Here is a 27,070-nt window from a genome sequence, read left to right as displayed (position 1 = left end):
CCCCGCTATACAAAAAGGATGTGGAGCTGGAAGGGGTCCAGAGAAGGGCCACCAAGATGATCAGAGGACTGGGAAGCTGCCATACGAGGGTAGGCTGGGAGAGCTGGGGTTGTTCAGCCTTGAGAAAAGGAGGCTCAGAGGGGATCCCATCACCATGTACCAGTACTTAAGGGGCAGCTACAAAGATGATGGAGACTCCCTTTTTACATGGAGTCACATGGAGAGGACAAGGGTGAATGAACACAGGTTGCTCTTGGGGAGATTCCGATTGGACATGAGAGGGAAATTTTTCACAGTGAGGGCAGTCACCATTGGAATAATAACCACTTCCCTGGGGACAACTCAGCCACGCTGGACACCTTCAAGAGTCGTCTGGACAGGGCGCTGGGCCATCTTGTCTAGGCTGTGCTCTTCCTAGAAAGGTTGGACTAGATGATCCCTGAGGTCCCTTCCAACCTGGGATTCTGTGACCTCAGAAGTGGAGTGTATAGGAATTTGGTTAGTTTACATTCTGAACAGATGACACATCCAGTTGTAGTGCATTCTCAGCCTGTGCTGCTTTATTGCTAAAAAAATTCGTATACAGGTGCAGAGTTTCCAAGTTCATTTTTAAACAGTTCCTCTTTACAGTGTCAAAAGAATAAAATCTTATCTTGAAATCCTCAAATATGCATAGATATAAAAGCAAGCTGCCTTTTGGAAAAACATTAAAATTTGCAGGGAGACATTCTTTCACTATTACCATGTAAAATGTGTGCAATGGGACTGACTACATAGTTCCTAGTGACACCAATCATTTCCTCAACTAATCCACTTGAGCATGCCATCAGAAGTTCAGTATAAGAAGTATTTTCTAGCCTGCTTTTTAATACTAAGGTAATTTAAGAATCTATAACTAATGCTTCTCCTTTGCTGTTATGTCATACATTTGGAAAGGATATCCTCACTGACAACATAAAGTGGCTTATTCCCCAGGTTTTATATTGAGGGGAATAAGCCCTAACAAAGGATAGAGCTGCTTACTCTTCACTCAAAAGAAAAAAAGAAAATACAGTTAACAGGGTTTAAAACCATGCAAAGTGTTCTAAAGAATACCCACTACAAATTAGGTGACCATGGTTAACAGCTGGGCTAAACTTGTTTTACAAACTCCCTTTTTGCTTGAAAAAGTTGGCTCAAAGGATTTCATTTAGTCTAACTTCTGATAGCATAAATTAGTTCTCTTAAAATACTCCTATCTTCATTTGGCAGTTCTTGTATATCTAGAAAGAGCATTCATGAGAAAAACACAACCCCCATTCTAAACCCAAATCACGGTGCTTTATGGATGGTTGGCTATGAAATACAAACAGGAATTAACTTGACACACAATTTCTTCCTCCCAAGATGCTTCTTCTTTCTATTTAAGAAAGGACTGAGCCTCTGTACAAAAGAAGTGTTCTGCACAAGTTAAGCCCACCTACAAAATTAAGCTAAGCTAGCAGCATGGAATTCTGCAGTAACAAGCTAGTATTCTACATGTTTGAATACAAGTTTAAACTTGGAAAGTATTAGTGATGAAGGCTATGCCACACATTCTATGTTATTTTCAAACTGCCAGCAGAAGTTCACTGCATTGTCCCCTAAATTATTGGGAAATATTACAGAGAACACATTAAAAGTTTACAGAAAGATGGCACCCAAATTCCCTTTTATTTAATTAGTGAAATAAAGAAAAAAAAAAGACTATTGCAACCTGTGTTGCAGAAGATGAAGACCTTCAGTGATCAAATCTAATTTTCTGTTTCTAAAAATCTCTTTAAAGAACTTAAAAAATATACAAGATTACCAGTATTTTCAGGTTCATTCCTGCAAGTGCCATTATTGCTGGCTGGTACCAGTATATTCAGTACAGCTGCCTATGTGGCTAGAGAATTACCTGAAAATACTGTCTATTAAAAAGCTATTCAACACCTGAAATATATGTACTGTGCTTATTAATTTCAGTCTTCTCCAAATAATTTCTCTCACCACACCCAAGCTTATTATCTAGTGTCTGGCAAATACTACGCTCAGTTTGAGTCCATGGTTTCCTTTTTTTTTTTTTTTTGGTGTGTGTGTTTTTGTTTTTTTTCTTTTTTCCACCAGTTGCTTCCCCCCTGCACCTTATAAGAAACTCTGCACCCTTTTCCTTGCTACAGCTGCAGCAGGTGAGAAACCTCATCTCGCCCTTAAACATGCTTAGTTCATGCCCTGCTTTTTACATGCTCAGGGTACTAATATGAACCAGACAAGAGGTTATAAAGGCAAGTTCTGCTGATCCTGCTTCCTGCTTTACAGTTTTGGTGCCATGCTTTTGTCCCTATCTATACATTCTGCCCCTTTCTCTACGAAGGCAGCACATTCTCTAAAAAACAAACAAACAAAACCCAAAATTTGAGAATCAAAGCAGGAAGTTCAAGCTATTGGTATATTAATTCCTATTGCTTCATTATGTATAAATGCATATCTCAGTTTACTGGTAATAACTACATTACACTAGACATTTTGAATCATGCATAATTAGAATACTAGCTCTAAGATTTGGTTTGTGGGCCTGTGCCGCTTTCCTTCAGTTTCTCCATGTAGTTCTTCATGCCTAAGGCATGACAAACTAGTCACCTTTTATTTGACCTGCGAAGACATTCATTTGGAGAGGAAGTGGAGAGAAGCAGACAGGATTTACATAGGACACACTAAACACTAAGTTAGAACAGTAAGTTACCATTTATCTTTAACCTCAGATGTTTTAAAGCCTCAGGGGATCTGTCTATGTTATAACCCGGTGCATAGGCTCAGACAGAAACATGCTCTGCTTACATCATGAACACCAACACTCTCTAAAACTCAGGAGAAAGTGTAGAGCAGACTGAAAGGGAAGAGATCAGAATCCATGGTTAGTGATCTGCACTGTTAAACGAGGCATCCTGGTTCAACTGCTGGCTTTTGTGGGCCAGCCAAAACACTACCAGGGCACAATGCTGGACCATCCCATAAAAGAAATCCAATGGAATCTAACTTGAACTGCCATTATGCAGCTCTGTACCTGAACAGCAAGCAGGATTATTAGTTTTGGAGGAAGACCAGACAGTTTCTTAGGGATGCAGGAAACAGTTATTTCTAAGATCAGTTATCCATCAAAAAACTGTTCTTCTCTTCCATCCTCTTTCCCTTCTCTGCCCAAAAAAAAACCACACTGCCAGCCCTTGGACAATGTAATCCTTGTGTAAAGCGTCAGTGTCCTGAGGCTTGGTACAGTTTCTTCTCACTGACTGTCAAGGAGTCTTTGCAAGACTTTCTTTTTTGTCCTAGATTTGTCCATTTTCCTCAGTTGCAGAAAGTGCCACTCCTGAAGGTGGAAATCCTGACACAAGTACTGGCTAGACCTTCTCCAGCAGCACTACTGGGTATGGAAACAGCATATATACTTGTATCACCTGGGCTTAGTACTGCTAAAGGAGGCATGTCGGTACCGGTCACGACACCTTTGATATGCCACACTGAAATGTGGTAGCATCTAGCACTTCCACTTAGTTCTTAGAAAGAACTAAGTGAAACCAAGGGGGTTGGAGCAAAAGTCATGCCATAGTACAAGAGCTGAAAGGCAAAGGGATTCCTTTTGTTGCTGTGAATAGTGATTTCTAGCCTAGTAGTCCACAGAATACAGATCATTATAAAAAGTCTGAACTGGGAAGAATATGCAGATAGCTTGCCTGGCTACATCAGTCTTGATTTACACCACCCCCCCCTTCTCTGAATGAACCCTTGAAGAATTCTATTCAGCCACAAAGTTCATAGTTCTGAAGCATGAATATGACCATGTTTTCATTATTATGTAAATGTACTTGCTGGCCACAGACCAGAATAAATTTATAACTTCTCTAATGTAATCAGATAACAATCAAATTAATGTCCCCTATGGCCAGCTTCCAAATTTATCAGTAATTCAATAGCTGGAATTTAAGATGATTACAACCTTCCAGATCAATTACCTTTTCATACACATCTTACATGTTAGCCAAGACTTAATTTAGACACCTTCATGCCTATCTTGGTTACTTTATACTGTAAGAATGCTCACAGCCCTCGCAGACCCATTATCAACTTACAAAGAGCCAAAAGGCCTCACCTCCCTAATTTTGGAACACTAAAAGCCTCCCTTCAGTTGTCAGTTATGGTCCAAATTACTTCAGCTTTCTAGAAGAAATCCAGCCAGAAATATCTAAACCCCAATGTAGTAATTCTGTTCAGAATACAGTTGTATCTGTTGGGCCATGTTGTCTCTCCAGCCTACATATCTGCACTGAACACAGTGTCAACTATGAACATTTTAGAATGCCTGTGGCTCTTTTATGTAACTGTTTCATAGCAAATGCTTTGCTGGGTGCAGAGGCTACAGCTGTAGATCAGTAACTCTTTGTGTCACCAGAACCTTCACAGTAGTTGCCTCTGCACAACCTTAGGCATCACAGAAATCAATTATGGTCTGAAACTGAGCGTTCAGCAAACTAAAAGGCTAAAATTATTTTCTGCTGTAAAGAAACGTTTTTAGAATTCTACAGTTGTGCTTGGGATGTACAAATGTTTTGAGTGTCAAGTGTTCTCTAATTTTTTATTGAAAGACCACCTCAGGTCGGTCTTTTTAAATTAAGAAAACAAAGTACTTCCCATGATAAAAGCTTCTAACTTCAGAGTCAGGTTCTCCTCACAGTCCAGTATTTGGAAGGGTTTAGTTTCTCCTCAGAGAAACAGAGCAAGTGCTAGACTACAAAAAGAAAAGAATATAGAAACGTCAGCTATCCTTTCAAAAAGAACTGCCTGCCCTTCCCCCAGCAGTCACTGACAGTGCTTCAGATGTGTGACAAAGCTGATTATTTTTTTTTAATATCAGGTTCATTAACTAAGTATTCAAGTGCCAAATTACCTCCAGCGAGAACAACATCAGAGGAATTCACCCAGCTTCTCAGGAAGAGGCTCTTCACACAACTCCCTGCAGCACAGAGCGCCACAAACTTATTTGGTTATTACCCACTTACTCTACTGTACAGTCTTGCTAATGCAAGTTATTTACTATCACATGCAAAACAGTTATTGCTACTAAAGTTCTATTTTCTTATTAAATCATCTTATGGCTTTGTTTGCATCAGGGATTCTTCCCCCTACATACTGTGCTATTTTGCATTCCAGTTTCAGAGGTATTTTTCAATTGATTCTCCCAAGCACTAAACTATTCAATGGTACAGCTACTTTCATTTAGAATTGAACCTAACTCTCAGCACAGGTCACCCAGAGCTCTGCTGTAAATGGCCCACCTGTCCAAATTTCTTACAAATGTATGAGATGCAGAAGGTTGGTTGTTTGGGTCCCCCCCCATTACATACATTAACTCTGCACAGATTATTGGTTTTGCACTAAAGTACATGCTTCTTGATTTAATTACTCGAAAGATCTATCGTATCAAAATTACAAAACCAAGCTACCTGTTCCCTCCCTTCCCCCTAACGGCCATTTACAGGCAGGTCTCAGGAAAAAAAGATGCAGTATCCTCACTTAAGTTGAAAGATAATTTTTTTCTTATAAAAAGAGAGAAATGGGTGAAAGGCAATACCAGCACCAAATAAAAGACTTTCCCTAGGAAATTAAAGGATGCCATCCACAGAGCATTGCGCATCTCAGGAATCATACCAGTCTCTTATTTGACCAGCCCAAGCTGTCCATTGCATGCTAAATCATTTGGACTTCCCCTGGTCTAAACTTTCCTTCTGAAAAAAGCAGAGGGAGAGACAGAAATGATTAAAATTGAGCTTATAGCTGGAAAGCAATACTGGAAGTTACCTAAAATACAGGATATTTAATTCTCAGTAATACAGGGTGGGGAATCTCTGATCCATAGGCTAGAGATAGCCTGATGCACAGATACAGTCTGCAATGTTGTTGTTTTTCAACAACCCTTGACCTTATTATAGTCTCTCTTATTATTATTAACATTAAGATGTATGTAAATGCAGGATCCACCAAAGGTGTTAAAAGATTCAGTAGGACTTCAGCAAAAGAAAGGTTCTCTATTCCTGCCATAACAGATAAGTCTTCTACGTGTAACTGGCAGATAGCATTTTGCAACCATTGACTTAATGGTTATAGTTAAACATGAGCATGTTTTACATTATATAGTCAGATCTGAAAAAAATATTAACAGAATTTGAAAACTATCTTAAGGTAGCAGAGATGTGTACAAAACGCACACAAACTCCTTAGCATATTCATACTTTTCTGAGTATATCAACAGGATGGGTAATAATAAAATTGAAAATGCTGCACATGGAAGAAGATACCTTCAACAAATACAAAAAGAGAAAAGAATCCCACTGATAGAGATTAGAATTCTGGATGCTTACATACACCAGATTATTTTTGCAGTCAGACAGACAGACTAAAAACAAAAAGTCAACTATGATTGTATGAAGCCCGTTAAGTGAATGCATTCAGTTTCTAAAGATAGCGTTGCCATTGTCAAAGGGAGGATACTGCATGTTTAGACCATGTTGGTGACATTTCTTTTGCCTCCTTTCTATTGTTAATTACATTATCATCACTGTTTATTAATAAATTTGTCACTCTGAAATTGTAAAAATACTACTAGGCTCATGCACTGATCCTAACATGGCACTACAGTTTGCTACAAAACACTAATGCTTATGGAACTATACACATCTCAAAATGGAAGACATTGGTGATTTTGTTGTTTTCAAACAACTTGTAACATCATTTTGTCCACAAGTATTAAAATATATATATGTATATATATATGAGCTATTGCACATGCCCCTTGTTTTTGTAATCTTTCACATGGGAAGATTTCCAACCAACATACAGAAAAAGTGGAGCAAGAAAAAGGAAGTAGGCTGAGGCAGCATTTCCTAACACAGCAGTTTTAGAAAGGCATTGGCCGGACCGGTACGGCAATGGGGGTCTTCTGGGCATGCACTGTTGGACTATTACTTCTGTGAAAGCCACAGATCCTTAGCCCTGCTAAAAATTTTATGTTCTAAAATTAAATTTGAAAAATAATGTTATTACATTGTCATGGATAGGAGTCAAGGAAAATTAACAATTCTATTTTTTTGTTACGATGCAGGGTTACAAAATGTTGAGGGTTATTCCTACGGAAAAAGAAATCAAAAAGCTTAAAGGGTTTACTTGCTAGTCAGACAAATTCTTAGTTTTTGTATGTGTCCACAGAAAACAAAAATACCTTCCTGTCCCCCAAGTGTTTTGTCATCAAGCTATGCAAGAAACAACTGCTAGCTCTAACATCAGGAGGGTAAGTATGGGCAGAAGGAAGAAAAGGAGATTCCCAGATGGAAAATCAGATGTTTCTTATACCAGATACCTCCCAACAATTGATAATCCTATGATATTGACAGTATTTTCCATCACTTAGAAATGGATCCTGCTTCTACAGACATCTACATTAAATCCCATTGGTTTCAACAATAAATCCCATAAGGAGGCCCTATAAGGTAGTATGCTTTTCCAGTTGACTCCAATGCCAGAAAATTGAGACCATATTCAGCAAAGAAATCCTAAGTTCTTAAAAGAGCTCAGGCCAAGCTGGTGGTTGCCTCAACAAGATCAATGTAACTCTTATTGCACAGCTCATCACATTGTTACACACAATTTTAGGGTACCTCTCTGCTCATCACAGTTGGCATTATTTTGATACGCAGTGTCTTGCCCACCACTCTTCAGCTTACGCGTCTGATCTTTTCTTCATGGAAACAAAAAATAAGTAAAGCTGTCATTAAATCGTCTTGTTACAATGCAAGTCTAAACACAGACTTAACTTGACTCTGAAGATTAGGATCAGCATCAACACTTGTCCTTACTCTGCTATGGAACTTGGTCCCATAAAATGTCACCACATTTAAATATCAGAATGCTGTCCTTGCAATCTATCATTAAGATTTAAGAAGGATTTCAATTGTTGGCTTTTTCAGCCATTTTCAGGCTGTCTGGCTCTCTCCAGCAGTTATCTAAAAGGAAAAACAGAACAAAACAAAAAAAATTGAAGACATCCTCCCCAGCCATGCTATTATCTCCCCGAACCTATTAAAAGAACCTATATACCTTTATTTGATCCAGATTTGAAAATAGTATTTTAAGCTAGTAAGTCACATTTTCTAAATCACAAGCTTGGAATAAGGTGCACTAAGAAGAGCTCCAGATTTGAAGTGGAATAGAACATATACCCCAGGTCTGGGGTTTGGTTTTTTCTTTTGTCAAGAAATCTTACTTGCCATATACAATACCTTAGCAGGGAGCACGTAAACAATATACGCTCCCATCTCAGAATGACAGAAAACATCTTAGATAATCACAAATGATGGAGACAAAGAATCTTGTGTAAACATAACAACAACAGATTGCGCCTTAGTTTGGTAAGGAATAAGAGGAACCAGAAAAAGGCCCGTCCTAAGTATTTCTGCCCTCTCTCAACTCTTCCCTCTTATGTGGCTAACAGTCCATTGTCTTGGACCTGTTTCTTCCTAGATGATGGAAATCTACAGGTCATCTCAGTTCTCAGTCACAAAAGAATCAAAAAGCCAATTCCATCAGCAGTATGAAAAGCTGAAACTGTTCCAATTCCATCAGCAGTATGAAAAGCTGAAACTGTGCCAAGGAAGCTGAGTGGATAAATTGCAACTTTATACCTCTGGTCTCTTCCATCCCACCAGAAGTTAGTCTCTTTAACAAAGAAAGAGGTCTGCCCCATCTCTTTTGCTGTAGAATGTTTTTGTTCCTTTTGCTGCTAAGGGTTCATGAAAAGCCAGAGGGAGGGAATGATTTAACATAAACCTAATCATTATCCGGTTACCCCAGGGGCCTTTAAAGCTTCATTTTTCTTTGCTGAAATTAAATGATGCAGAGTAATTTCTCTTTCTGGTGAAAGCTCTTCATATCCAGCACTTACACAGGTTTACACATGCAAATACACATTTTGATCACAGACCGGGACAATGCATTTATACACTATAGACAAGGTGATTCTGCATGTGTTCCTGTGCATTAGCTGCTTTATGTGAGTTGACATCAAGACATCTATCTACAAAGCCAAGCCTGGGTCCTGGACTAGAAAAATACCTGTATGGGATGTCCCCAACTATTTGCTAAGTTTCTTCCTCATGTCAGAGAAAAAATACGTTCTGGTTTTCCTGCTGCAACTTTTCATACATGCCAAGACAGTCTGACATAGCAATGCATGCAGACACTTTATCTGCTAGCAATTCCCAGTATGAAACAGTGAAGTACTTAACCTTCCTAAAATGAAGAAGAATCAATGAAGGATACCAGCTTCCACTTGCTTCTGATTACAAAGTATTTCTCAGTTTAAAAGGGAATGCAGAAAGCTGGATGAAGAGCTGGCACAGAAGACCTTTCTTCAGGGAAACAACTACTGATTTCTGTTACTCTGCTTTTGAGTTTTGATAAAACGGTGGGGTATTTCTCTGGGAGAAGACATCTGGTGATTCAAATGTTGGGTGAGATGGTGGAAAGAGGAAGTAGAGAGATCTTTTTTCGTTCAGCTCCATGGAAGTGAAGGACATGTTTTTGCTTGCTAGAAGAGAAACATCGACGTCTCACAGCCTATGAGCAAGCAACAGGACAACCTTCTTCAATGTCAGGAAAGGATCTGGAATCCCAAAATAAGAGAACGGGAGAGGCAGTTTAGGAATCAGAATAAAACACATTCCACGTTAAAATGCCCACTGGTTCATCGCATTAAAAGCCTAAATCTTATTGACAAAATTAGCTGGCTTCACAAACTACAATAATCCCTTGCTCTAAGATTTCATATCTAACTGTAGATTTCCATAAGCTGCCTAAGAAAATACTACAGAAATGCTGAACTATACACTTACTCAGATGCAATGCCTCCAAAAATATACCAGTGTTAATTAGCTAAGGCGCTTCTTAACTGTGACTCCAGCATACAGCATGACAAATGTTGAGGTAGCACCAGAAACACACTGCACACAGAGTATATTCTGCTCTCTGTGACAGGTCACAATTCAAAGAGACACCATAAACTATCACCTAATTAACTACAAAACTGTCAGTGCTGTAGAGGAAAAAAAAAGCACTTATGACAGTGGCAAGATCACACAGATTTGGTACTTACTTCTACTCATTTGTCCCCACTCATCCACATCGTAGACATACTTAGACAACTGTCATCTTGTCACTGATCTCCTGCCCTTTCACCAGTGACGCTCACGTGGTATCACCTCGTCACAGTGGCTGTTGAGACTGATTTCTTTTGCTTTAAGTTTGATACCAGCCTGGATTGGAAGGTAACAAGGGTACGATTCTGTGTACCTACTGCCAGAAACATTTATTATCATTCTCCTGTACTACTATGAGAGATCTGAAACAGAATTTTTTTTCCTCTGGTTTCTCTTTCTCCCATACAAGAACATGAGGATACACATATTTTCTAACCCCTTCCTCTCTCTTCTCTGCCTGTATTTCTCACCTTATTCCAATTAACTTAACCCTTTAGTTGATCAAGTTCAGAAATAATCTTCCAGTGACAATTTTCAACTCCTATGTTAGATGCAGCGAGTAGATCGTGAAAATGGAAATGCAGCACACGTCACCATCACTTTCTCTCTGAGGCACTCAAATATTTCAGCTGATGATGAGCTTGACCGTCCAGGCTTACACTGTTGACAAAGTCTTATTCTTGGTATGAAGATGGGAAAAAACAGACCTGGAGAGCTGCAACAAAACATGCGCAAGGTTTGTGGCAGAGCTGATAACAGAATATAGCAGTCTGTTAGACACCTTAACTGCCAGAATATCTTTTATTTCATTCACTGGAGAGAAGAAAAAAAATAATCAAAGCTCCAGAAGTGATTGGCAGCCTTAGAAATTTTGAATGTACTTTTTTCTATTTGATAATTAACATTTGGTTACGTTATTTTTTCCTCCAATCCTACTGTTTAACAAATACAATTTTTAAGACGACTACTCCAAGTTAATACAATTACACAATTAGCATCTCTTAGCAGAGCAAAATGACATCATGGGACAGGAATATTGTAACTTTAAAAGCAATTATTCATGTTAGAATATATAGTTAAATTAAAGGTTCTTTCAAGCGGAGCCCAAACTGAAAGCTGACAACTATGGCAATATTCCAGTTGTCTGAAAGTATCCTACAAAAAATTAAAATCTCAATTACCAATTTCTTTGGACAGGAAAAAAAAAAAGAAAAATAAAAGGAAAAAAATAAATTAAAAAAAACCCTAAATCAACCAACAAACCTGACAAGTTTAGTACCTGAGATTTAGTACCTAAATAACCTTATGGCCTTACTCACCATTATTTTTGATCAATCCACATTCCCTTCAGTGAGCCTAGGGGGAGAGAGATGAACAAATGAAATTATATTTGTATCTAGGAAGATATTCAGTTCATACATAATTATCTGCACAAGACACAAAAGATCAGCTGTACCTTCCAGGAACTAGTTAACATTTTTAGACATTCTATATAAAACATGCTGATGTTACTTTTCAAATTATTATAGCCACCTCCTTCCTTTAGTTTAAGAGAAAGGATCATCAAGTGAATTAGGCCCAAGTATGGAAGACCCAGGACAGGCAAATTAAGCTAAGAAGAGGCTGGGAAAGAGAAGCAGATACCCAAAGCATGCCTGAAAGGCTTTTGTTCAGAAACCATTCCGTTTCCTGTAGTAAAATCATGTGTGCCATCTATTCCGTGAATATACCATACACAGAATGTAATTTACATAGTACTGCATTCCCTTTTTCCCCTGGAATTTCTTTGTTTCTACTTCATTGAGAACAGCCTACAGCCCATGCTCAACCAGCTATACCTAGACCATTGAGTGTACACCACTACTGAAACTACTTTTTAATTGTGCATATTTTGAAGATAAATTACCTTGTTATGGTAAGCTATCATCAACAGACACAACTTCCAGTTTCATAGGAACTGAGATGGACAAAATTTCAGCCTCCAGCAAGGCCAGAAACTCTTTCAGGTTAATAAGACACCACAGTAGCATGGAAGTACAATGACCCCGCTCAAGGATGCTGAGCTAACAACCTAACTGGCAGAATTCTGCATTGCTATAAGTAGAACTATCCCATCACACAGAGCTTACATTATTAAAAACTCCCAGTATCCTCACCAAAGCATTACTAGCTTCCACCCTCCCACACAACACAGCGTTTCTGCAAGTACCAGGGTCCTGCACCTTCCAAAAAACTGCAGTCAGCAGATGATCCTTAGCCCTGGATTTCAGGGTAGTTATTCCATTCTCACATTGTCAGTTCTGACCCTTCCTGTTCAAGTCCTCCCTCAAGAACCTGCCAGGCAAGCACTATGTGACTTCAAGAGACTGATGAACCAACAGCAAATGATTCACAAAACAATGAATTTGATAAGGAACAATGTGCTGGTTTTGGCTGAGAAGGGGTTAATTCTCTTCACTGTAGTGCCTGTGGTGGTCAGGGACCTTTCCAGCTTCCCGTGCTCTGCCACATGGGCAGGAGGCTGCGAGGGGCGGGGCCATGGCCGGGGCAGCTGACCCCGACTGGCCAATGGGACGTTCATTCCATACCATGTGACACCACGACCAGTATATTAATGGGCACAGTTGGTGTGTGTGGGGGCACTTGTGGCTCGGGGACTGGCAGTGTTGGGTTGGCGGGTGGTGAGCGGCTGCCTCAGTGCGGTTTGTTTTGGTGGTTCATTCCCCTTCCCCCCTCACTGCCCCGGGTTTCGCGCCTCTCATTGTTTTCCTTCCCGTTGCATTTTTGTTGTTGTTTTATTTTAATTATTAAACTGTTCTTATCTCAACCCACAAGCTTTGCCCTTCTGATTCTCTCCCTGATCCCACCAGCGGGGGAGTGAGCGAGCAGCTGTGTGGGGCTGAGTCGCCAGCTAAATGACAACAGTTATCAAAAACTCTCCCAAACTTACTTACCATAATGGAAACAATTCCCAATGCCAGTCTTTGAAAAGCTGGGTTTTCTTTCACTTATGCTAAAACTACAGATAAACTAAACACTAAAGTAAGGCTTTTTACAAAAAAGCAGCAGGTGACACTTAAATCAACTCATACAAAGGAATGTTTCATCCAATATTCAAATTCAGTTTGCTCTAACTGGATTTATTTAATATTTTTTTTAATTTTAACAAGTTCACCAACTCTGGATACCCCCAGTTTATAACTGCTCTGCTTGATATACTTTCTATCTGACTTTCATCAATTATGTGGGAGCAGCATTCACACTAGTACCAACAGAACTTGAAAATGTAACTGGATATAAACCAAGGCTATTGAAAGGTAGCAGGCACTGAAACTGATGGTGAAGTATCAACTCTACAGTTAAGATCTAGTGGAAGTTAGGAAAAAATAAGAAGACTATTTTTCTTGTTCCATACCTTGCTTACTGTATAATCAATTGATCTGGAACAAGAAATATTTGTGAAAACTCAACATTATGTATATTAATCCTTTTTTGTTAAAAAATAAAAATAATATTTTCAGATAAGTTTTGACCTATTGCCCATTAATATTTTTTTTTTTTTTTTTGCTCTACTGTACCTAAGGTTAATTTCCGTGGCCTTTAAATCTCACATTCAGATAGACAATTTCTTGGGTACAGGCAACTTCAGGAATTTCAAAGCCAAAAAGGGATGAAGAAACATCTCATAAATAAAGTTACCAGCAAAATTGTATTATTTGTCCTCTCATATAGGTCAACATGCCCTATTACCAATGGGGAAAAAAAAAAGTCAGTGTTCTAACATAATCAGCACACTGGAATGGGAAGCTATACTAAAATGAATAGCATACAACTATGCTACCAAGTTTCATGCCACCTCTCACACTGTTTTATGGTACCCTTAATTTTAATTAGCTTGGTCAAGAAAAATTCAGATCCATCAGCTCTGGTTTTCTAAAACACTACCTCTCCCTCCTCTCCTCTCCCTTCCTCTCATACACACGCACGCATACGTGCTCCAGGAGATGAGCAGAATTAACAGGGACATAGAAGATGATGCCTCTCCTTTTCCCTAGAGCCTGAGAAGTAGGCGAGGAAGGGAAGAGCTAGAAAGAGGTTTATGTAGAAATACAAAGACACAAGAACTTGAAAGTTAAATGTGGTGGAGGTGCATGAAGATACAGAAAGCAAAATTAGCACTACAGATCGCAAGTCCACCGAGTTCTTTCCGATGGCTTAAGAAGTGTCAGATTTAACCTGGAAAGCCGATAATGACAAAAGCTTAAAGCATAAACACAAAATTCAACAGAAGAGGCTTACAGTCCTGCAAAAAAAATTAGCTGCCTTTGTGGTCCTTTCACTGTCTCGGTAACTTTTTAAAAAGGCATCTAAATCTAATCTATGAGGCAATGCAGAGAACTCTAATAACAAAGGCTAAGAGTGGTGCGATTGGAGAAAGAAAGGGAGTGCCTGAGCGCAGAGGCACAAAAGGAACACTGAGCAGGAACAGGGCTCTCGGAAGGGCTTGTGTTAATGGCACCCAGGCCAGCAGGTCATCAGGACCCCAGCACATCCCCCTGCAATTTCAGAAGACACCCAGATCTGGCGACAAGCGAAAGTGATAATTCACAGAGCAGGACAAGGTAGAGGCAGAGACCACTGTCACCTCCACAAGGCTACACAGAGGCATATCCGAAACCTAGAACAGCTGCTGGCCTAGGAAGAGGCCAGAAGACATAAGAACCTGCCAGCTGATGACCCTTGTCCTCTAGAAGGGATCCTGGACTTGGTATCTGGATACAAGCAAAACACACTGCTGGACACACCACTTAAACACCCCTGCTGTGGCACTTGACTGCTGGACAAATATCTCGGGCACTGCACACATTCTGCTGCTTTGGAGATTGCAAGCCTGAGCAACTGTTTGTTTCACTTGACATTTTAAATAAAATTACTTTCCCCTCCAATGAGGTTTTCAATGGATATTTGCCATACTGTTGGTACAACAGTGTAACAGTACTTCCTACAGCAGCAGAGAAAACAGGAAAGACAGCTGAGCTTTGTATTCCACAATAAACAAACTGTAGTAATGTGCTCCTTGAATACTGTTTAGGCAAAGAATCACCCCTTCCTCCACATCCCATTTTAGAGAAATCCTCTTTTATTTGTTTTTTTAATCCTCTAAAGACTGTGGGGGCCCTCACATCTTGCATTCAAATAACCTCTGGCATGTCAGGACTGGTTTCAATCACTGCTCTGGTTTTCAAGAATGAACATGAGAGGTGTTCCAAGAGATGCTCTGGACTTTCACACACTCAGTCAGAATCTTTAGCCTTAGATGGCCCACAATTTTTGACACCCCTGAATAACAGGTCACAATCATAAGATGCATAGCCTGGTCATGCAAATCTTTACACTGCAGACTCTCAGCACTGTGGGCAAGATTGTAAAGCAGTGTATATAGTTGATTTGATATATTCCAGTGTAATGGAAAATTTTGTCTTTTTTTTTTTTTAAGATACTACTTCTCACAGTTCTTGCACATTCAAAGCAATTAAGAATAAATATTAATCCAAACAAATGCACTTACTGCAAACATAGCGTACGACTTTACGTGAAAGGATGTTGATTGCTTATTATTCTTTTAATTATAACATAAAGCAGAATTATCCTTATATGTAATATGCCAAAGGCAAATCCCCTGACATATTTTAACAATTCATACACAGATATTTATAAGTAGGAATATTCATCAGTAGCAGCATACTGTGCCTTAATGTTATGTTGGTCATAAGCTGCTATTACTGCTGCTACATGAATAACATAGCATGTTAAATTAGTAACATGTTCCTTAGGAAATTTTTCTCATAAGCAGCTACTGCTTCAGAACTAGTTGTGACAAGCACGCTTACCATTATTTCTTTTGAGTTATTTCACCAGTTACAAACAACTACTTCATTATTAGATCATGTAAGATAACACGCTGTGTCTCCACATGAGCTAAAGTTGTGCCTCTCCTTTAACCACTTCAATGTTTTACTTTTGCCACACATGCACGTTCAAAACGCAGTCACTTAGAATTCTATGTCAAACTCGAGACTTAAAGAATTGTTATCAAATATAGAACATAAGGACTGTCATGCTAGTGACCATAATCCTTTTGCTTTCAGTAAGAAGTTCCCCTTCCTTTTTTTGTGTGTGTGTAATTTAAACAAAGTACCATTCTATAGTATGAAGTTTAGAGCATACCTGCATATTACTAACATGAAAAGGATACATAGTGTTTTTAGTCATGGTTTCACGTGTTTCATCAAGTGTAAAGTCCTTTTCACCTTATTATCAACAATTGCATGACTTCATAAGGCTACAATCAATTCCACTATCAATGTGATCTTTCCACAAAACTTATTTCTCACTGTAGATTACGGGTACATTCTGTTTTTGTCAAATGACTTAGAAACCATCCCTTTTGTGTGATCCTGTGTCAGTACGAGAAAAAAAGACATTAGAAAAGGATATCATAGAATCATTAAGGTTGGAAAAGACCTCTAGGATCATCAAGTTCAACTGCCAACCCAACACGCCCAGGCCTCCTAAACCATGTCCCCAAGTGCCATGTCTACGCATTTGGTTGAACACCTCCAGGGTTGGTGATTCCATCACCTCTCTGGGAAGCCTGTTCCAATGCCTGACCACTCTTTCAGGAAAGACATTTTGCCTAATATCCAATCTAACCGCCCTAAAGCAGCTTGAAGCTGTTTCCTCTCATTCTATCGCTAGTGACCTGGGAGGAGAGACCAACACCCACCTCGCTACAGCCTCCTTTCAGGCAGCTGCAGAGAGCGATAAGGGCTCCCCTCAGCCTCCTCTTCTCCAGGCTAAACCCCCCCAGCTCCCTCAGCTGCTCCTCATCAGACTTGTTCTCCAGACCCTTCACCAGCTCCCTTGCCCTGCCTAGATCACTGTTCAGCAGATTAGCAAAACCCATCTAGCGCACAGATTCCATGAACAACAATGGCAAGCGAAGAGTAACTATAACCAGTGCTATTTTTGTAGCCGCAGACGAAGAGCGTAATTCCGGATGACACGTTTTGGTTTCTCTTCTCCCCGCACGCTGTCAGCTGCAGCTGCTCAGCGACGGCGCCCTCCCGGCCGTCCCTAACTCGGCTGTAGAGCACGGCCTCGCCGGGAACAGGCTCTCCCCTCGCAGCCGCCTGCGGCCCGCCCTCGCACCCACCTCCGAAGTTACTCGGACTTTTCGGGGCAGCAGGCAGGAGGAACCCGTCCGGCTCCCACCCCTTCTCCCGGGGATGTCTCCCCGGGGGACGCCGGCCGCCGCCACACGGACACCCCGCCCGGTTCGGGGCCACCTCGGCAGAGTGGAGGCCGCGCCGGTGGGTGAGGCGGGCGGAGGAGCCACCCGTCTGCCCTAACCGGCTGGACCCGCGGCGGGCAGAGTTCACCTCAGGAAGCGGCGGGAGCGACGATACCCGGGCCCAGCCCAATCACGGAGCAGGACAGGGGGGCGGGTGCGCGGGCACCCGGGCCGAGCCCAATCAGGGAGCGGGGGCAGCGGGCACTGGGCTGGGCGCGGCCCGTTGTTCCCCGCCGCACTCACCTCAACGCGGCCGAGGCCGCGGGGCCATAGCCGGCCCCAGACTCCCGCCTCCTCCTCTCACTCCGCCATCTTTCCCTCCTCACCCCGGCCACACGGCGGGGGTCTCGCGGCGCCCGGCGACGCCGGGCCCGCCCACTAGGCCGCAAGCCTATTGGACACTGATCACATGCATCAGCCCTGCAATTTCGGCAGCGATTGGCCACTGGCGCCTTCCATCGCGAGGGCTGGTCTCCCGCCTCCAAGCCTTTCCTTTCTGATTGGTAGCGGGGGGTGGGCACAAGCCTGGAAAAGGATTGGCTCGAGCCGCGTGAGCAGGGCCGGCCTGGGGCGAATCCTCCGGTGACCTCCGCAAGGATTTAAAGGGGCCGCTCGCAGCGCGCTGCAGGCCGGCAGCCGGGGCGGGGTTCATGTGTCTGTCCGTGCCATCCCCCTCGGCTGGGGGTTCCTCTGGAGACACCCGGGCGGGACTGGCAGTGACCACTGCTGAGCGCTCGGGGTGCTGGGGCTGCACCCCCGACCTCGATTTCGCCGCACTGCAACCTGTGTGCCTGCGTCTGTCTGTGAAATCCCGGCAGAACCGGCACAGCCGCCTGCGTGGGCCACCGCCAGCAAGCGATCTTGATTGTTCTGAATAACCGCCTTTATTCATTCTGCCAGTTTTTGCGTCATCAGCAAAATATAACTTTTTTTTTTTAGGAATGGTAATTTTACACTTTAAGCTGACGGTGCGTGTATGGAAGAATGTGAAGAGGAGTACTTCGCCATTCAGAAGACACTCCAGAAACATCCCCATTCATCACAGACTACTATAAGCCATTCCAGTTGAAATCTTAATCCATTTAACACACACTTTTCTACTATATCATGTTTTAATGCCAGATTGCCAGCTTGAAGGAAACACTTCTGCCAACTCAAATATTGTATCAATGCACTATTTACAACCACAGTTGTACTTTCAAAGAACAGAAAGCAGACCTTTTGAGTGGGTGGGTGTTGGTCTCTTCTCCCAGGTCACTAGCTATAGGACATGAGGAAATGGCCTCAAGCTGCTTCAGGGTGGTTAGATTGGGTATTAGGCAAAATGTCTTCCCTGAAAGAGTGGTCAGGCATTGGAACAGGCTGCCCAGAGAGGTGGTGGAGTCACCAACCCTGGAGGTGTTCAACCAAATGCATAGACATGGCACTTGGGGACATGGTTTAGGAGGCCTGGGCGTGTTGGGTTGGCAGTTGAACTTGATGATCCTAGAGGTCTTTTCCAACCTTAATGATTCTATGAAGTAATTTTCCATTGTAAAGTTATGGAAACTAACATTACTTTTACTTCTGCTCCTCCTGAGTCAAATCCTATATTCAGATGCTTTTGGTTTTGCCTAGACTTGATGCCAAGCTAGTGGGCCTACAGCTATTTAAGTCAACTCCTTTCCCACCTTTCAGTATTGATTAGCTATCAAACCTAGTCTTGCTTTCCATAGTCTTCAAAATACTCTAACAGTTAATGAAAACTAATTGGCCGCACACAGCCAACCATCCAGAGATTCTCAATATAACAAACTCAAGCATGCAGCTTTCAAAATAGACTTTACTTCCTATTTGCCAGTAGAGGGGAATATGGCTCATCTGTACTTAATTACCTATCACATATACTGGTTTTTCAAAAGACAAATATTAAATATCAGGTAGTCCTGCCTTTGAGCTGATAATCTTATCCCTTTTCCAGACTTCAACCTTCACAGATGGCCTTTGTTCTCAAGACTGAATTTCTACAAGCAATCAGGTATGCCAAAAACAATACTTTTGTTGAGATCTGCTTACATCTGTACAGTTTAGTTTTAAATTTAATATAAATTTAAAATCTCAGCTCCTTTCAAGTTCAATGTTAAATATGTAGATTTCAGAACACTGAATAAGATACTCAGTGGTTTCCATGTGATTTATACAGTTAACAGCAAACTTAGCTCCTGATAATTGGGGGGGGGGGGGGGGGGGGGGGGGGGGCAGGCAGTGGTGGTGTTTACTGCAGGAGGATTAGCCATGTCTTGTTTTGGTTATGAGTTGTTGGTTTGGGTTTTTTGTACGCTTATTTGAGTATTTGTGTTCACCTTAAATCACGTTAGCATAAATACCTCATTTTGTAAGTGGGAGCTTATAAGGACACATGTCCCAAACTAGCATTAGCATTATATGCCCTTTAATTAGAAGAGCACTATGGGGATGGGGGAAAAAAGAAAGCCTGGTTTGGAACCACAGAGAGGTATAAAGCTCACATTGTTATAGAATCCCTAGTGCAGTGTTATGAGTGCACAGCCTCTTCTGGAGTTCATGTTTTACACTAGTTTTCTCCACTCTACTAGCAGAATGAAGGATTATTAATAAACTAAGCTTGTTCTCAGAATATATATAAAAAAAAATCAATCTGTAAGGCCTACTGGCACCATTCTACTGGTATTTAACTTTTCCAGTCATTAAAGGATAGTCAATTACCATACAGAATAGTTTGGGATTGTTTGTTTTTTTTTTTTAACTACAGTGGAGGGTTTATTTATGGATTGATAAATACAATAACCAGTCTCACTGGGACAATAAGGCACAACTGTAGATTACAACTATATAGCCGGAAGAAAGCAACACCTACTTTTAAAGCAGATCATAAAGCCTACAAACACTTTTTCACTTTTCAGTCTGTTAACATTGTTGCATTCCTATTTTACATGACATGGTCATAAAACTGTAATGTTTCTTTCTCATACAGAGTAGAGGGTTTAAATTTACATTTCTTTCTGGAATTGGGCTGCACTTCGCAAAACAGTAAAGTGCAACATTCCACTTCGCAATTTCTTAATTTAAAGCAAATCAAAAAAACTTCAGAGATTTGCATGTTATCCTTTAACACAAGTGATGATTAAAGGAACTGAGAGGAAAAAAAAATGCACATTTGAGGGTAGTCTAAGACTGGTAAATTATTATAGAAATGTTAACACATGACAGAAGCAGTTATAACACTGATTCTTCAATAAAGAAGGGGTTTTTTTTGTTTCTTTTATTGGAAGGCCCTCCCAGACTCCAGTGGAACTAGATGAGATCATTTGCCAATCTAGCCACAGAAAATTATGTTACCATTGAACCTTCAATAATTTTGATCTCTTGACTTTCAGTGTTACATTAGTGGTACTAATCATCTTATATTTGCAAAGATATTTGTGTAGAAATATATTCTGAAATATTTGGAATAATATCTACTTCCCCAAATGATATCCTTATGCCAGAGCTTTCATAAATATAGCTCCCACCCTCAACACAAATATAACAGACCAGGACTTCCATACTGGAAAATGTAAATAATTACTGATTATCCAGGCCACTATGATTCAAAAGAGAAAAAAAATCAGTACTATGTTTTGTGACAGTATTACCAAGGGGCAGTGACAGAACTACAAATCCAGGTTTTGGCACGGCTGCTCCTCTCGCATTATGTACACTGGTAAACAAGTTTACATGTTCAGAGGCAAAATCACCTTGATGAGTGGAGGGATCCTAGAGCAAAGCAACCTGGAGAGGGCACACTTCATGGGCCACTGGCTGTCAAGCCTGCAAGCTACTCAAAGGAAAGAAGTTTCTGCGTCCACTACTAGAACAATTGAAGTGACAGTGCAGAACTCCTATTCCTTTTGAGGATACCACAGCCTGTCTCCACCACAGATTCTCCTATTGTCCCTGTGAATTCATCCCACAAAAATAAAATCTATTCACTGTACTTTAAATTATTCTAGGCTATCATCATGCATTCAGTGCTAGTGGTTCAGTGAAGCCATAGAAATTGAGATGTCCTCAAGTAAAAGGCAGATTTGGAAGCAGGGAAGAAACAAATCTGCATGTAAAGAGCCAAGTGGGAAAAAAACCAAAAGGCAGCTGTATTGTGGTGTTGCTACTGCAAGCAAAAGTGAATCATTATCATTGCACCTAGTTTTTGAGTAGATGCTTCTCTCCAAAGTGTTTCAGAGGCTGCTTCTGTGGCACATTCCCGTTTTTCCTTTCTCAGATTCAGAGCTCAGAAGAATTAGTTTGTAGATTAAACAGCAGTACATAAGGAGAGACATTTTTGCTGAAATAGTAGTGCAGAAGGAGACAAGGGAGAAAGGGTAAAAAAAAGAGGAAGGAAAAGATTTTTTAAAAATGCTCCTTTCCATGTTACACAGCAGCTATTTCCCTTTGTTCCTGATGCACAAGGAATGTTCACATTGGTAGAGCAAATCAGGGAGGGGTTGGAGCTGTACTGTATATGCACCAGTAGCTCTGGGGGAAGGTGCTAAGGAGAAAATGAAGTTCTATTTGCTATATAGTAGGGGTAGAAAGGAATAGATTCTCCATCCATCAGTGAAGAAATCGAATGCTCATCTTCTGCTCTACATCCACCTTCTCCAAAACCTGCAATAAAATTCAGAAACAGCTACTTAAGTTACTGTACATACTTCTTTCATGCAAGGTTTCTTACTCCAGCATAGACAAAGTAGGCAGGAACATGGGATGTCTTCAGCATGGCATGCCAGTCTCATCTAGAGACTGCTACTTTTCACTCTGGACTAAGGTCCTTCCAAAGAAGGAAACTTCAGCCATTAAAGCTGGAAGAAGGCTGTCAACCAAAATGTAGCTAATGCAGTTTCAGTCTGCCAACAGCCTAGAAAGGCTGGGATTCCCAAAACTAGACTAAGTGGCAGCGCATGGCCAGGAAACCGAATGGAGAATGGAGTAGAAGGACACAAGTAGTGACTAAAGAGCTAAAATCTAAACTACAGCATCACTGACGCAGATAACTAAAACTGGAGCAGCAAATTCATTCACTGAATTGCTATTAACACTGAGGTACAAAGATCTGCTCCAGGCTGTTTCAGGCAGTAGACTTCAGTATTCCAAGATCAGAGTAACTTAAGTTTGAAGAGACCTCTTTTAGTCCATCTCCTCAACTCCTGCCTAAAGCAGGACGAGCTAAATCAGGGTCTTTTCCAGTTAAGTTTTAAATATCTCCAGGGAAGGAGGTTCTACATCTTCAGCACCATTCTCTTTGTAAAAAGCTTTCCTTATAGCTAAGGAGAGCTACAGAGAGCTAAGGAGAATTTTCCATGTTATAACTTTTTTCTGCTGACTCTTGTCCTGTCTTTGTCCAAGATGAGCCTGGTTCCTCTTGTCAATACCATCCCATCAGGTAGTTGAAATTGTGCTGTCATAGGACAACTTTCTTCACTGATTATATAATGGCTCCTTACTATTACCTATTTCTGACAAAGAAAAGATGTAATTCAAAAAACTACAGCCAGAGCTAGGAGCTTAAATACTGATATTGTGTTGCTAATGGAGGAAATCTACAAGTAAAAACTGATCAGCACAATTATAGCAGAAGAATTACTCTGTTGTTACTGTGCTAGTCGGGCTACTTGTGTAGAAGGAACTGGTTGCAAAAGAAAAAAGTGAAAATTCTGTGGTGTATTCAGTGCTGTAGCTTACGTAAGAGTGCAAAGAAACATATGGACTAATTATTAGTACCCCGACAGTATAAAATATGTCCTGATAAAGAAGGGAAGAAAGAGAGCTAGCAGAAGGCTTGCTTTGCCCAAATGCAGGAAGGACTATTTGAACAACTTCCCATTTCCATTTGCATTTAAGTCTGAATGACTTGCTCATTACTGAGCAGTTTCATTTAATCATTAAAAATGCAGTTTACCAACCTTTACAAACTCTGCAAAGGAGATAGCACTATCCCCATCTTGATCAGCTTCCTGGATTGTTCTGTCAGCAATGCTGCCCAGCTGCTCATCTGAAATGTTTACACCAACCATCATCCGTAATACCTGTAACATACACAAGTCCCCATGTTTTTTTTTAAATAAGAAAAAAACATTGACATAAGAACAGAAGTATTCTTAGTGCTGTTTTTCTTGTCTATACTGTCAAAATAACACTGTACAAGAACAACCCTGGAGGATTTCCATGGAAGTTATTTCTAGAGAGACTTCTATTTGTCCTTTGTATATCAAGGCTTTCAGGGAAGGCAGCTTCTTTTTGTAGCCATCTTTGACAAAAAATCCTGCTTTTATACTAGGCAGCAGAAAGAGGTAGAAGTACAAGAAAGGTTTTGGAACTTGGAATGAGTATGTTTTGTTCCAATGCTTTTGTCTATTTTTTCCCACAAAACATACCAACATTTGATTGAATATCTGCTGTTTGAGACAGTTGCCTACAGGAATCTTGTAAGTATATAGTCGAATTATAACTGCCATTACCCTCTACAGTTAGTAAAGCATTTCTGTGCAGATAGAAGAGGGCAGTTTCAGTCAAAAGCAAATCTTTGTCCTACATCAGGAACCACAAATTGCCATGTCTACTTCCCAGGATTAGTAGTATGTTATTACTCCTAGCTCAAGCCAAGTTTCATATATATGCAGCACTGATGAACTTTGATTACCTTTGCTGCAATTTCAAGAAGTTTTATTCTATTGAGAGGATACACAGAGGGTCAGGCAAACAACATAATCCACCTCGAGGATTGTCCCTGCGCAGCCCTGTTAGAAGCATCTTTGAAAGTTACAGAAGGTAGCTCTTGAGGGGCTTAATGTATTTGTTGGATATTTAGGTATCATTTCCAATAGGATCTGCTTAGCCTAATGCTCTAGTTTAAATGCAAATCTAGCACACCCAGTCTGACAGAACAGCCTGGGCTACCAAATCTCTTACCATATCTAAAGCTTTAAACCACAGATAAGTGATTAGCCAAATTCCTTCAGGAGTTCTTTTAAGACTGTTGTAACTCCCCTCTTTATTCTAAATGGGTGTGAAGTCACAGAGGAGGTATGGAGTCAAAGCAGCGCTGTGCTATTTACCTGAAGAAGCTCGTCCCTGGAAATCCTGCCATCTTTATCTAGGTCATATAACCGAAAAGCAACTAAAGGGAAGAAAAGAACAAGCAGCTTAATTCAAGTGACAGTATTTTTCTTCATAATAATACATTTATCTAAAAAAAGTAGGTATTCATAAATTAATTCAAGAGAATTCATTTAGAATTTTAATTCACCGTAAAATTCATGTTCATTTCCATAAAGTGTTATTACTGCATACAGGAATAGCATTATTGCCAAGTAGTGAAAAATCTTACTCAGGTACTCAGTATGAATACTTTCAGAACACACTGCTTGCAGAAGTATTTCTTCAGAGCCCTGAGTCATGGAAGTATGATTACCACTAAGATACATTCAATCCTTTTACTTCTGAGCCAACCATTTTTAGATTACTATTCATTCTCTTTGACTATATTCTGGATGAGATATGACAGAAATTTTAAGTGCTCTGAGGACTGTTGCCAACTTTGATTAGCGAGCAAGAACATTCTGCTCATACTGTAGGCAGACATCCAAGTGAGAAAGTACTCAGCTGAAGGTGAGGAAAAAGCATTATATTATAAGGAAGACTGGATAAAGAAGCAGAAAAGCCCATTCACATATGGCATGTGGCTTCTAAATCTGAAATAACTTTGGATGCCAACCATTTTGAAACACTTCTGTTATATTTGGAAAAGCATATACATTACTCAAGACAACCAATTCCACCAATTCAAATACAAGAATGGGTCAACTGTTGATATTCTGAACAGATAACCTTGCAAGTTAATTTAACAAAAAAAAAGGAATAATCGGGTGTTAGTCAATATCATTCCACGGGGAACAGCTGCACAGAAGACCCCAAGCCCCGTCACTCCCAAGAAAAACAAGAAAGAAATAATTGCTTCTATAGGAAGGTTCACATTTCTTACAGTGGAGCTTGTTACTTCGGCTGTTCAGTGGTTCTGGCCCATTCTGATCTTTGCTCTTTTCATTATCTTCTATGGGTCGGAAGTGGGCTAGCGTCCTCATGAATCCTCGGAAATTTACCTGGTCTTCTCTGTGTAAGCATTTCAGAAGGTCAGTTTTAGCATAGCTTATACAAGTTCTTTATTTCAGTAAAGTGCATGACTGTCTAAAGCATTAACACCATACAGACTCTTCCACTCCCACCTCCCCATGGTTTGGCTGCCTGTGCTCAAACCCAGCTCTGACACAGTTGCAACCTGGGATTGTGCTGTTGAAGTGTAAAAAAAAAAAAGCTATAAGAATTCTTATTGAGGGCTCCCAGCTCCCTTGCCTAAAAGGTTCTATTTAAGCTTGAGCCCTCACCCTTGGCCCTTTCCTGAACTATCACACAGCTATGCCTGAGTCCAGCGATGTATCTTGCTGATCCGGCCCGTGATTCCCTGGATTGACCTGAGGCTTGCTTCACCACTGACAAGTTGTATGGCAACCACTGGTCTGTTGGCTGATGTGACAAGTCACTCTACCTGCTCTGCTTTTCTTGTTCAGGTGCTATGCCCCTTGCCAGCAAGTACATTGCCCCTGCCAGCTTTGCTGTCACACTTCCCTCCAGCTTGTGGGGCAGCCATTACTCACTGCTCCCTGACAGATAGCTCTTCTCTAGACTCTAGTTTCTGGGGGAAACAGTTTTGTAAGCACTTTCCAGGACTTCTGCTTTCTGTTCAGGAAACCCTGCCTGGTATTAGCTGGTATTATGACTTTATTAGACAATTAGATCTTCAATCAATCAGTAATGACAAATGTGTTCAAGAAGAGTAGCAGATTCCATGGAACAATCTAGAGAAGTGTAATGAAGAGAGACAGTACTGTGAATTTTATTACCTCCTTGGATTTATGTTAGAAGTGCCATAAGCTATGTCCTAATTGTGGACAAAAACTAAAACAGAAAAGCTTATCTAATAAAAAAGGTACACTTAGAGACTAAAAGGTGAAAAACAAAACTGAATTAATTGGTTGCAATACTACTTCGCAAAAAATAGTACTGCTACAAGTTTGCTTTAAGGATTGAGTCCATACATGCCCTTGACTGTCTTTAGAAGCATTCAGCAGCATAGCAAGGGAGCAGGAAAACCCTGACGCGAAGCCTGAATTTGTCCATGAGTAAAGCACACGACACACTTGTATGGTTGTGAAGTATTTCTCATTACAGAATGAGAACATGCTGAGGAAACAATGTACCCACACACATTTCATGACAAGTTTGGAGTGTTTAATTATATTCTGTGCTGTAATTAGCAGCATTTCACTTCTATCAAAACTTTTGCTGAACTGCAAATTTTGTGCCTGCTCACAAGTTCAGCCCATTGGAACTCACCCTTCTGGAAAGAAAGCATTAATAATTCTGTCTCCCAGAGGATTGATGGCAAGCTCTGGAATCCGCTGGAAGTCTTCACGGCTAAGTAAAGCAAGAACACAAGAAGTCTGCATGAAGTTGAAGTCAGGAAAAAAAGTTGCTTAAGAAGAGTTCACAGTAAAACATCCACTGGGTTCCATTTCTGCAC

General features: G+C 40.7%; 1 protein-coding gene across 1 annotated transcript in view; it reads right to left on the bottom strand.

Moving 5' to 3' along the window:
• Positions 1 to 538: 538 nt before the first annotated feature.
• Positions 539 to 27,070, bottom strand: part of CHP1 (calcineurin like EF-hand protein 1) — a 45,384-nt gene continuing 18,852 nt past the window's right edge. The window contains exons 3-10 of the mRNA XM_075105582.1: positions 26,884 to 26,964; positions 25,475 to 25,602; positions 24,549 to 24,610; positions 23,397 to 23,519; positions 17,680 to 22,101; positions 11,402 to 11,438; positions 10,553 to 10,797; positions 539 to 9,709 (exon numbers count right to left, since the gene is read on the bottom strand). Coding sequence (XP_074961683.1) covers positions 22,048 to 22,101; positions 23,397 to 23,519; positions 24,549 to 24,610; positions 25,475 to 25,602; positions 26,884 to 26,964 — 448 coding nt within the window. The 3' untranslated portion in view covers positions 539 to 9,709; positions 10,553 to 10,797; positions 11,402 to 11,438; positions 17,680 to 22,047. The remainder of the gene's footprint in view (positions 9,710 to 10,552; positions 10,798 to 11,401; positions 11,439 to 17,679; positions 22,102 to 23,396; positions 23,520 to 24,548; positions 24,611 to 25,474; positions 25,603 to 26,883; positions 26,965 to 27,070) is intronic.

The sequence above is a fragment of the Phalacrocorax aristotelis genome, chromosome 10 (genome assembly GCF_949628215.1).
Source record: "Phalacrocorax aristotelis chromosome 10, bGulAri2.1, whole genome shotgun sequence".
In the NCBI taxonomy this organism is placed as follows: Eukaryota; Metazoa; Chordata; class Aves; order Suliformes; family Phalacrocoracidae; genus Phalacrocorax; species Phalacrocorax aristotelis.
This window is presented reverse-complemented; position numbering and strand designations above follow the sequence as displayed.